The following is a 12375-nucleotide window of genomic DNA, read 5'->3' as shown; positions in this document are numbered from 1 at the left end:
TATTACCGATGTTTTGGTTTGCCTATATATTATTATTCTTCAATTTGATAATTATAATTTCAACTAGTGTAGGAAAAATTGAATCGGAACGGTTAACTAGACATGGGCCCGAAAGCGATTCTGCCAGCCTAAGTGGTCAACTGGTCAGTTCAACCGTTCTAACTGGGCAAGTTCCAGGCGGACAAAAAAGTATTAAAAACATAAAAAATATATTAAAAAAGTTAATAAAATATGAAATGTATATTTAAGGAAGCGAAAAGTTTATATAGAGCCGAGGCTCTAAACAATCAAATTAGAGCCCACTTCAAAAATTTCACTAGAAGATGTTGTTTTGATGCCCAAATATCCTCAAATTGATCATCTTGACATCAAGATGCATGAATTTGAAAAAAAAATGGATTTCAAATTTTGGAAATAGTACATCTAGTAACACATTTTTGGACAGTCTATTTTCAAGATTTTCAAGTTTTCATAGATCTACTTGATTATAAATTTTATAATTAGGCATGAAAATATATGTTAAGGTTAATCACAACGATTTCCATTATTGAAACCACAGTTTTTTGACACTATTTGAAGGTGCGCTTTATTTTGATTGTTTAGAGCCTCGGCACTATAAAAACCACACCTTTTAAAGAATGATTAGACAAAGCAAGTTGAAAATTAATGAAAACTAGATTTTAAAGAATCGATTTGTGCCCAAGGGTATTTTAAAAAAAAATTTACTAAAAAAAAACTTAATAAACTACCCATAAAAGATGTATTATTTAACATTTTACACATGATAAAAATTTCAAAATCAAACAATATATATTAACTGTCAAATTGATGATCTTGTATAGGTATTTTGATAATTTGGCTTTTTTAAAAAAAAAGAAAAATATAATGAAGTTGATTGTTCACCAATAATAGGGTTGAGATTTTATAAGGAAAAGTGGTCAGTTGATTGATTGAGAAAGCCTGCCGAAAGTTTGGTCAAATTGAACGCAATGGACAAAAGGGATAAGCGGATGACACGGCGCCTCGTTCATGTTTTATGCTTCGATATTTCAAAGATGACCCTGGACGGGGCGCCTGGTTCACGTTCTGGGCTTCGAGCTTTCTCGATATTTCACAGATGAACACGCCATTCTTCTACAGAGAGAAGTGCTCTCCTCTCCTTTGGCCGTTATCCGAATGATGACTCCCAAATAAAAAAAAAGTTTGGGAAAATTATTAAAAAACCCCTTTACAAGTGCTGGAGGCTTCATAACTACCGAACCACATCAACAATCTGCCGGACCGCATTTGCAAGCGTCGGATGCATTCAACGACTAAAGGGAGGGCATTTTGATCCCAAAAACTATGATTTTTTTATTTGGAGGTATTTGCTATAAAAATTTGTTTTGACGTAAAAGTTGCGAAAAAAGCATTAGTTGGGAGAGGTCGTAAAAAAGGTTGAATCAAATGGGTTTTTATAATTTTTCCAAAAATATTTTGCATCAAGGAAGCCTTCTAGTGCTATTTTTTATTTATTTTTACATGAGTACTAATTTTTATTGATTAATTGGAACATTACATCTCAACAATTATAACAGTAAACACAATACAATTAAGAAATAGAGAACAGAACCTTTCTTTGTCAAACCATGGCAATTACATTAGCTTCCCTATACACATATTGGAAAGTCACCGACTGAGGTTAAGTCCATAACCTACAATCGCAATGCACAAAGCATCCATGGCGGCCTAGACGACTCCTTGTAAAACATTCAATGAGTCCCCTTCTATTATTAAGGCATTGCCCAACTGCCTCTCCTTCCATACAAGGACTCCTTGCAGCAGCACAGTAATTTCAGTATATGATTAGTTGAGACCTCTCAACATGGGCCTGTGAAACAGATATTGCCCATACTATCTCGACAAACACCACCAACACCAACCCCAACCCCAACCCCACCTGGATTTCTAAAAAATGAGCTATCAAAATTTAAATTACAGCAGCCTTCCACAAGTGGCACCCATCTACCTCTCAGGTCTAACCTTGATATACCTCATAAAAATAAGATTATTTAAATTCAACTCAATATTCACCATCGATACACTTTCTCCTTCATTAAACCAGCTCCACACCTTATAAAGAATTCTCTTCGCTAATCCTTCCCATAAAAAACTCTCCTATTCTTCTCAAACCACAGTTCCTGGCAGCATGAAATATGTCCCAAATCACCCCTCCTACCTTTGGCATGCCACCAATCTTGCATTGGTGCAAAATATCTCTATAGGTAAGATGGAAGAGCAAAATAAACTCCTACTTTTGCATCGCCCAACACCAAAGAGAGAGGGCGGCAATAGAGAGAAAAATGATCTCCATTTTCATCATTTTCATAAAAAATACAAACATTAACAATAAGATTACCTCTCTTTCTAGGATTGTCAATAGTGGGAGCTTTACCTTGCATCACAGTCCATATGAAGGCCTGGACCTTATGTGGGACTGTCCACTTCCAGCTTTTGTTCAAATTGGGTTGACTATCTAATCCGGTCATGGAAAAGCAAAGAATAAACCAATCTTATAGAGAAGACCCCATTCGTCTCAAACTCCCATACTTATCCTCCCCATTTTGTGACACATAAATTCCCCAAACAGATCGATCATGCTGATAACAGAGAGTTAAAGGTTACACCAATTCCCTTCGACTAGGGTTTGGTTCGAACTGGTTCTAAGTGGATGTGTGTATGAGGAACATCAAAGAGTTTAAGGTTACACAACCGGCTTTTGCTTAATCTCTCTCTCTCTCTCTCTCTCACACACACACACACTCATTCCTACATATGCCTGAACACCTTTGGAAATCTTTTCTGGGTCAGATCTACAAATGATTGAATAAAGAATGGAGACTTCATTGTTCCAAGAATGGCATACATTGATTGAACATTTACTGTAACGACCTCCTTAAGATGGAGACGATGATGAAGATGAGAATGCGTACATGTATTACGACTGGGCTGTGGGTGGGGGCCGGAGAAGTTGCTGCAGTAACCGTGCTGCAAGCCGTTGCGTGACTCCCTCGACAACACGGCCCCCAAGGTTTCGAGCTTCGGGTTCTTGGAGGACCTGCACATGATGATGCCAAGTTTAAAGATCAGATTCGTAACGCGAGAAGAAAGCAGTCTATCTCACACACACACACACATTAGAGACCGATAGCAAGCAAACTCGTCCTCTCTCATCACATTCTACAACAAATTTTCAACTTGCTCAAAAATCAAAAGAATCATGAAACACTTGGTAGAAATAAGCCTCATGGGCACATATTGGAAGGGAATTGCCCTTTGGTATCACTATCTATTATTACCAAGGATACTTAATGGTGATTTCGTATTATTGGTAATCACCATGATTATTTTTCATGATGAACTCCCTGGATTTTCTTTCTTTGATGTAATAACTGTATTATTGGTAATCACCATGATTCTTTTTCATGATGAAGTCCCTGGATTTTCTTTCTTTGATGTAAAAACCCATGAAAAATTTCACCAAGGCTACCATCCTTTCCACATCTAATGGCCAACACTTGCGCAAATTTCTTCATGTGCTTCATGGTCAGAATCTTTGAACAGTGGAACTAGAGAATTACTATTTACACAACTAAATTTTGTTGGGTTACTCTCGACACACCACCCAAAATTAGCAACCATATTAGAGCAATATATGCGGACCTAATCCAATACAATTAACTATTGCCATTAAGTCGATCATCTAAATTCTTATGACTGTTAATTTCCACATACAAAACACCATACATGCAATTTAAGAAAATGCTAAATGAATAACAAGGACGCAAGTATGACTAGAGCTGGGCCTTAGTTGAACGCATGACATGCCCCCCACCCCACCCACACCCACACCCACACCCACATCCACACCCACACCCACACCCACACCCACCCACACACGCACGCACGCACACACGACAAGTGTCTATGACGGTCTGTGCGTATCGACACGTGTCTAAGCGACATGTGTTGTTGACACACGATACCAAGTAAAGTGCAAAGTGTTCACGTTACACTAGCCACCAACCTCTATAGAAGGCACATTTTGTTGTATTTTGGCTTTTGAGAATACTTTATGTTATTTCAAAATAATGACCCTCTTGTTCCATAGTGTTTTGGAAAGTGTAAAGCTTTGGAAAATGTGGGTTCGTTTTATATGTGTACAAAGATAAGTGATGGGTTATTTATCTACATTGACGATGTGGAAGAGGGAAAGCTTGTTTATATATGAGAATATTTTGTTCACTTGTGTTCTAAGAACCAAAAGAAGAGAAGGCCTATACAGAGCACATGTAGCATGTGAACGTGCACGTGCACGGGCGAGGGCGAGGGTGAGGGCATAGGCAAGGGCGAGGGCGAGGGCGAGGGCGAGGACGAGGGTGAGGGCAAGGGAAAAGGCAAGGGCGAGGGCGCTTGATGGTGCACTTTGCACTACGCACGCTCGCATCGGCACATAAGGCGCCCCTCGTCCTAGCACGTGCGCATCCCAAGTCGTGGCTCGTCCAACTTTTTGCCACTACAAGCCTTTCGGTGGATTGTGTTTCGGTGGATAGGTGGTCGTAGGCATACAAGCCTTCCGATGGATAGATAGTCGCATGCATATAACCCTTTCGATGGATTAATATCTAAAGGCCTTCCGGTAGATTGAGACTATGGTGGTTAGATGCACTCTGGTGAACAGAGCCTTGCTCGTGAAGACGCACATATAGTGTGTCCTGCAATGGATTGGTGCGCTCCGGTGATTGTGCCCCTCCGATAGATGTATGACGGTTACGTCACTGGAACCCAAAAGACACTGTGTAATTGTGGACGCACATGTGATCATTGTGGCGGTTACTTTCCCAGAACCCAAAGAGTCACCGTGTGACTGTTGCATGCAAGTTATGCACCACATTGACGGTTTAGATTTCAATAGCTGCAACTCTTGACTTTTGAGATCATATGTGAAAGTGAAAGAACACTTTATCTCTCTATATATATGGACGTGTTTCCTCCTATTTTGATACACAAGAAGCAATACAGTTCTCCTAAGTGTGTTTGTGAGCTTTCTCTCTCTAAAAAGAAGGCAACTTCAATCCTCTGCTCCTATGTATCCCAAGGACAAATTTGCCTGATAGAAACTTAAGTGCACGCTGATTTTTGATCAGTAAGGGGCAAATGTTGTCTTGAGAAAGCGATATATCGCGCCTATGATCAAAGAGATTGAAACAACCTTTGTTTTCTATATCCTTATATTCCCCCCTCGGTTTGACCCTCTATTTCCAACAATCCCAGACAACATTCTGAGTGGAACATGAAGTCTTTTAAAGCTGTAAACAAAGATCGTTTGATGGATCAAACTTTTGGAGATGACAATAAAAACTCCTATTTTTGTTGACTACTCTCAAAATCGCCTATGTTCTCACCGAACCTATGCCTGAGAAGCCACCACAAGTACAAGGAGAGACGGTGGAACAAGCACGACAACGAGAGAAGCAGTTCAAACTTCGCTGGAAGTGGATGGAGGATGACTTAGTATGCAAAGGACACATCCTCAACACACTCACATACCCCATCTTCGACATGTATGGGTCTTTATCCACAACAAAGGAAGTATGGAAAGACTTGGAAATCAAATACAAGACTGAGGAGTCAGGTGACCAAAGGTTTTTTATTTCCAATTATCTTGACTTTAAATTCACTGAAAATAAGCCCATACTTAGTCAAGTATATGAGTTGCAGCTTATTGTAAGTGAACTTAAAAGTTTCGGAGTGAAGTTGAGTGAGGCTTTCCAAATGGGAGCGGGAGTGATGTGGAGGGAAGTTGAGTAAGGCTTTCCAAGTGGGAGCTATCACTCATAAGTTACCCTCATCATGGAGAGAGTACTAATATGGCACCCTCACCCTCCCTACGAGGGGATATTTAGTTAGGTTTCCATTGAATGGTGCATTTTTTTTTGACAAGACTAGTGATTTGGAACTCACTGAGTCCAACTAGGACTCAGCCAGGTCAACTAGAACCAGCCCCCAACTAGTGACTCAGTTTGTCAGACTCAAGTGAGTCTCACAGGACTCGCCAAGTTCGAAATAGAAGGGGGTGGAAATCTAACTGCCCATCCTTGCAATTTCTTTGCAACCCAAGCCTCGAAAACCTTGGGAACTTGTCCCTAGGTCTACTTTGTGTCCTCTATGGAATCTAAGCCTTGGATTAAAAAAAAAAAAAAAAAATCTCAGATCTGTGAGATTTATAATGTCTAATTGGGGTTTGTTTGAATATTTGAGACCTTGGATCAACTAGATCTGAAGCTCTCAAAAATATAATTCATTATACCTGTTTTTCCCCTTTTTGGGTAATTTTTTCATTGGTGTTCCTTGGACTTGGGCAACAACCAGGTGAGTCAATTTAAAACTTACCGAGTTGACTCACCCGAATTGTGGATGATTCTTGGAGCGAATCATCATATCATTATCCAAGCCTTATCCCTACTATTTGGGGTAGGCTGTCCAAACCTTGTTCCGCCGGTATACTCTATCAACGGTCATACTCTCAGTTAGACCACAAGTCACCATATCTGTTCTTACTACTTCAATCCATATCCTTTTGGGCCTTCCCCTCGCCCTTTTAGAGCCTTCCACTAGAACCAAATCATCCCTCCTAAACCAGTGTTGTTCTAGGTCGACGCTGCACATGGCCAACCCTCCTAAGTCTAGTTCCCTCATCTTATCCCCCAATGTTGTTAAATTCACTTCGCTGCGGCGGAAGAGGCTTAAGCCTTTGGTTTTTCACTTTAAACCCAAGCAAAAGGAAGAAAAAAGCATCAACTTCAGCCAGATTCGGCTTGCTTCAACTGTTTCGGGTAGATTTGGCCGAAAAACAACACTTTGATCGAAGACATGGAGGGCAAAAATGATTTTCTCTCTCTCTCTCTTTCTCTCTCAGGCAAAAATGTTTTTGTTTCTCTCTTATAAGGTAAAAACTAAAAAGTTTTAACCTTGAGTTAAATGTCTTTGGCTTTTGCACCTATTTTACAGTGTGCTCCAACTTCGTCTTCTCAACGGCCCAAATTACAGGTACTCTCTCTCCCTCCTAAGTCCCCATGCATATCTCTCTCTCTCCCCTCCTAACTCTAAAGTCCTGCGCAGCTATGCCCTAATTTAGGGCTTCCCAAAGGCCCAAACAATGCCCTAAGTTTGGCCTCCCAAAGACCCAAATAGTGCCCTAATTTTTCCCTGACTGAAAATTCTCTCTTTCTCTCTCAACATTGTGCCCTAATATTGGGCATTCCCAAAATGTGTCCTAATTTTGGGTTTTCCCACACTATGCTCAAATTTTGGGCTTCTCTCTAAATTGTTTTTTCATCACAGAAAAATACTTTAAATTGATGTGCTTAATCTACTTGTGTGGCATGTATGTATCTTTATTAAGTTTGTGCATCTTGTACAATTTTTTGTTTTTATATTATTCCATCTATCTTTAATTTTTGGCCCGTCTTAATAAAGATAGGTAAATTGTCCCACGGGTACAGTTTTTTTGCGCTCAATCGATGCTTCCAATGATGTTCATGATGCGTATTATATATTTTCTTTCATTGATAAGGGTATTGAAGAGGTTGAGGAGGAACATGTAATTCAAGTGGTCATAGATAATGCTACTCCCAATCTAGCTAGGTCATTTGCTTCGACAAAAGAGGCCTCGCATATTTTAGACTCTTTGCGCTGCACATTGCGTAGATCTTATGCTTGAGGCAATTGGTGAATTGTTTCCTATTAAAGGAATTATTTTTAAGGCTAAGGAGGTTACAATCTTCATATACAGTCACATACTTACCCTTAGCATGATGCGCAAGTTTACAAAAAAGAGAGAGCTAGTGAGGCCTGAGGTCACTAGATTTGCCACTGCCTACCTTAGTCTATAGAGCATGTATAAGAGGAGGATCACATTAAGGTCTATGTTTGCTTTAGAAGAGTAGAGTAGGTGTAAGTGGTCTAGAGAAGTTAAGGGAAAGAAGACACGAGATATTATTCTTTCGAAATATTTTTGGCGTGATGTGAAGCATGTGATATTAGTATTTCTTCCCTTGGTGAAGGTCTTGCGCTTGGTTGAGACAAATCATATGTGGAGACAAATCTCTTTCATATTTTTCGACCCATTGCCTTCCCATCTTGATAGCACAACCACTTTATTTCACTTGCCAATGCCCACCACATTGCACCCCCATGGGTCACATTCCTTGACCCAGCAAAGCAAAATACTCACCTCAGCCCAAATGCAAGCAACTACCTATTGTCTTCTTCATCATCACCTTCTTCATATTTTGCCTGTATAGGCCGTGCATGTCCCATTACAATGATTTTTAGTATCCCTACTTCCCTCATGGTCTTCACCATGTTTTAGTATCCCTACTTCCTTTATGGTCTTCATCATCATTGACTACTTGAACTAATTTTCAATTAATTCGCTACTAAAAAATAAATTAGCATTAACCCATTGCAAATATAATATAAATTGCTGAGGAGTTTAGTCTTTGATTGCAATAAAGATATTCTGAAGTTTTGCTTTGGAAAGAAGTTTTTGTGGGGTATTGCAGCTATGTTGGAAAAATAAGTTTGCTTTGTGTACCTGCACAATTGGCTGCAAAAGGGCAGGATTAAAGCCCTCTGAGGACTGCAAAAGGCTCCATATCCGAATTATTCGATCACGAAGATCAAGCATGTCTGCTACTTCATTCTCGTTCATTCTAAGGGACCCCACTGGATTACCATTAGCAATTAAATTCCTCATGGGCTCAGGTAAAGATTTGTAACCATCAAAGGCAGCACCTATAACAACAGCTTCAGAAACTCGACTAGCCTCTTTGATGACTAAACTTCGAAGCTCTTCTCCATCAGGGCTCAATAGGAGCTTTACAATAGGTTGTAAAGCCTCTTTAGAAGCAAAGTCTCTATCCTTGCTTCCTTGAACAAGTAGGTTTTCAAGTCTATTCCACCTACATTAATAGAGCCAGTAAGAACATAAAAAAAATCCATATTAAAACTACACATTAAGTATAAACCACACAAACTGATGCCACTCCAATTTAAAGTTAAATAAATCCATTGAAATCATGTGGCCGTTTGTGTCCCATAACTTGGGAAAAAAAAAGTGATAATTATTCATTAAAAAAGAAAAGCTCACTTGCCTGAATCTACCATCCTTGAACAGCAACTCAAGCAAAGCATCCCTCAGATATGGATTTGGATCTGTGAGGAGCCTTTTAGCAAAGTAAGGATATGATGCAGCAAGCACTTTAAAATTCGGATCAGCATAAAGAGCTAAGCCTTCCAGTACTGTGAGGGACCGCAATATCAATGCATAATATGCAGGAACTGCAAGATAATTTTCAGGGTTCTATTAGCACCTCAAATAACCAAATGAAAACGAGATAACAGAAATTTTTTTTTTTTTGAAAGTGTTAAGAAAAATAGAATAGATATATCTTGTTCCCCAGAAAATTACAGATGAGATGTTATCACTTATCATAAAAAAACGCATGGACTCATTTCTGAACCTGAAACAGCAAGTATACATAAAATTTATAAGATAGGATGCATAATAGGGCTGAAGCCAAAATTTGTTTTGGAACTGCAGCAGAATAAAATTGAGGCTGGGATGCCAAAGTGTATCATTCATAAAACATCAGAAACCTAACCATCCACATTTCAAAAGTTCACTGGAGTTTTGTTCAGAGTCTAATAATGCATCCTGAACAGTAGTTGATCATAGATTTATTCAAAATTTAAATATTTAACTAATCAAATTTCATTCATGTGAGTGAGGAACATCCTGTCATTGTGGTCACTCAAGATACCCATTGGGTTTTCTACCACACTGAAACTGTTGCATATTACGTGAGCTCTGCACATTTATTATTGTGTCAGAAAAAGGTTGTATCAAACAGTCAAACATTCAAAGATCACAGTCACACTAGTGAAGTAATATAATTTATTTTTCTTCTATAATACTGATTGAACAAGATATGTAATGCCTTTCAAAGTCACACGTAGGAAACTCACCATCAAATGGGTATTGGTATAGAACAGCCCCCAGCCCATCCACAATAGTTTTAAAATTGAGCTCACTGACGGTTGAATTGAGAGCATCATCAAAGAAGTTCTTGAGTGCCGGCACAATGGGAGACACATCTACATCAGGTGACAAGAAATCCAAGGCATAGTAGTCACGAGCCATGGCTTCATAATCCCGATTCACCATATGAACAACATGACCGATTATGGCAAATCTCGCTTTTTCTGGAGTCTCACTCATCATTCCAAAATCGAGAAACGCAAGTTTCCCCTCGGGTGTAGCCAGAAGGTTGCCTGGATGGGGGTCTGCATGAAAATAACCATACTCAAGCAGCTGTCTTAGGCTGCATTGAATGCCTGTGTTTACAAGGTCCAGCAGGTTCAACCCCTGCCTCTCGATGGCTGCCTGTTCGTTCAGTTTGATACCGTCCACCCAATCCATTGTTAACACTTTGGTGCTTGTATAATCCCAGTAAATGTTGGGGACGAGTACATCTTCCCTGTCTGCATACAACTTCTTAAATCTCAGAGCATTTTGACCCTCCTGCATAAAAGTAATGTATGATCCTCACAAAAAGAAAAAAAACAAATAAAATACCTTTGCTCAGACAAGTACCAGCTATGATAGAACCGTTATTTTGAATCCCTTGATCATTGAATAACGAAACGTAAGAGAACACAAGTTTCTTGGTGCAGTATCCTGGTACCTTGAAACCAAGTACCAAACGATGAAGAGATGAATCTGATGAGAAATAACGAGAAAACGAATACCTGCACATAGTTAAGCTCCTGGTAAACTCTTCTGGCAAATTCATCGATCAGGGCAACAGCATCACTGGTGAATATGTCCACATATTTATTTATGAGGAAACCAAGACTCCTGACCAGGTAGAAGTCCAGTTCAATGGCTTCCTCAATTCCAGGCCTCTGCACCTTCACGGCAACAGTACGCCCAGAATACTTGAGTCGTGCCTTGTAAACTTGGCCTAAACTTGCTGCAGCAATAGGTGAAGGGGATATGACCGTAAATATGGAATCGAGAGACATACCCAACTCCTTCTCGATGCAAGAAAATGCATCTGCATTTGGAAATGTTGGTAGAGCATCCTGCTCAATCAAGAAGAAGAATAAAAACTTACTGAAGAAATAACAAGAAGAAGAATAAATTGTTGATCTCTAGCTTTCAATAGAAACTAAAAGAAGGATGAATTTCATGAATGAGTTTGAATACCCCCATGAAAAACATAAAGAGGTTATCATGGGTGGAATGATACTAAATTTCAGGGGAAAAGGAAGTCTCACCTGCAACTCCGAGAGCTCTTCGAGGTATTCTGGTGGGCATAGGTCAGGCCTGGTGGACAATCCTTGCCCCACTTTTACAAAAGTGGGACCCAATCTTGTGAAGATTTTTCTGAGCTCAACAGCTCTGAGCCTCTTGTTGCTATCCAGCTGACCCCTCCTTTGATCCAAGAACAGGCTGAGGGAAAAACCCCCAAGAGATATCAGTATCCCTAGAGCCCTCCTCAACACCTAACAACAGAATAAAGAATTCATTGTCGAATCAAATTTTTAAATACAGTGAGAGAGAAGAAGGGGGTTGGGACAACCCCAATTTTGAACTTGTTCAATTAAATCCTAAATCCCACAAAGACAGACATATTTTGAGAGTGAGAGAGGCGGGGCATACGTTGAATCCAAAATAAAACACAAACAACGCATACTAACAAAGAAACAAGAAGGACAGATGGACATATTGGATAACCCATTTTCATAACAGAAATAAATAAATAAATAAATAAATGTTGAGTCGAGGGAGGGAATTCGCACTCATCAATAAACAAACAGACATTCAGAACTTAGAGAGATATAGAGAGAGGGAAGGGGGAGAGATGAGAAATGGATGGAAACTCACCTTGAGGGGTTGAGAGCCATACTTACTGGCCAAGAGCTCGGGGTTGTAAACGGAAGCACCCACCGCTCTCGCCAATGCCCTGGTCTCCGCCTGCCGCTCATCGGATCGACCCCTAACACTCTTCTTCACCACCGCATAATAATTACTACTGTTACTGGTGGTGGGGAGCTCCAATGAAGAAGAAGAAGAAGAAGAAGAAGGGAGGGGCCTGGCCTTGGTCTCAACCAGAGCCCCTCGAATCACCACCACCCTTCTCCTGACTTTCTTCAACTTTCTCTTCTGCTCATCGTAATTGGGAAGAGGGACACAATTGAGCGTTATCGCACTTGCACCTACCATGCCTTGGGCGGTGCCGCTCGCTCTCTCTCGCTTCTTCTTGC

At 40.0% G+C, this 12375-nt stretch overlaps 1 protein-coding gene across 9 annotated transcripts in view; it reads right to left on the bottom strand.

The window, feature by feature from the left end:
* The window catches only part of LOC18439606 (Protein kinase superfamily protein), a 17831-nt gene extending 5456 nt beyond the window's left edge, over positions 1 to 12375 (bottom strand). For 3 of the 9 annotated variants that reach the window (XR_016052629.1, XR_016052630.1, XM_088862647.1), the window contains exons 1-7: positions 11996 to 12375; positions 11386 to 11613; positions 10855 to 11190; positions 10072 to 10627; positions 9198 to 9384; positions 8639 to 9005; positions 2973 to 3097 (exon numbers count right to left, since the gene is read on the bottom strand). Coding sequence is in view for 5 of the 9 variants with exons in the window: in XM_088862647.1 (XP_088718773.1) it covers positions 2978 to 3097; positions 8639 to 9005; positions 9198 to 9384; positions 10072 to 10627; positions 10855 to 11190; positions 11386 to 11613; positions 11996 to 12334 (2133 nt within the window). In the remaining 4 variants the exon portion in view is untranslated. Of the gene's footprint in view, positions 1 to 2837; positions 3098 to 8638; positions 9006 to 9197; positions 9385 to 10071; positions 10628 to 10681; positions 11191 to 11385; positions 11614 to 11995 lie in introns of those variants that run through there. The other 6 variants (XR_016052631.1, XR_016052632.1, XM_088862649.1 and 3 more) reach the window with 6 other exon arrangements.

This window comes from Amborella trichopoda, chromosome 3 (assembly GCF_054954075.1).
Source record: "Amborella trichopoda isolate Santa Cruz 75 chromosome 3, AtrichopodaSantaCruz75HAP2 v2.0, whole genome shotgun sequence".
Lineage (NCBI taxonomy): Eukaryota > Viridiplantae > Streptophyta > Magnoliopsida > Amborellales > Amborellaceae > Amborella > Amborella trichopoda.
Note: the sequence above shows the minus strand (reverse complement) of the source record. Positions and strands in the feature narration are given on the sequence as shown.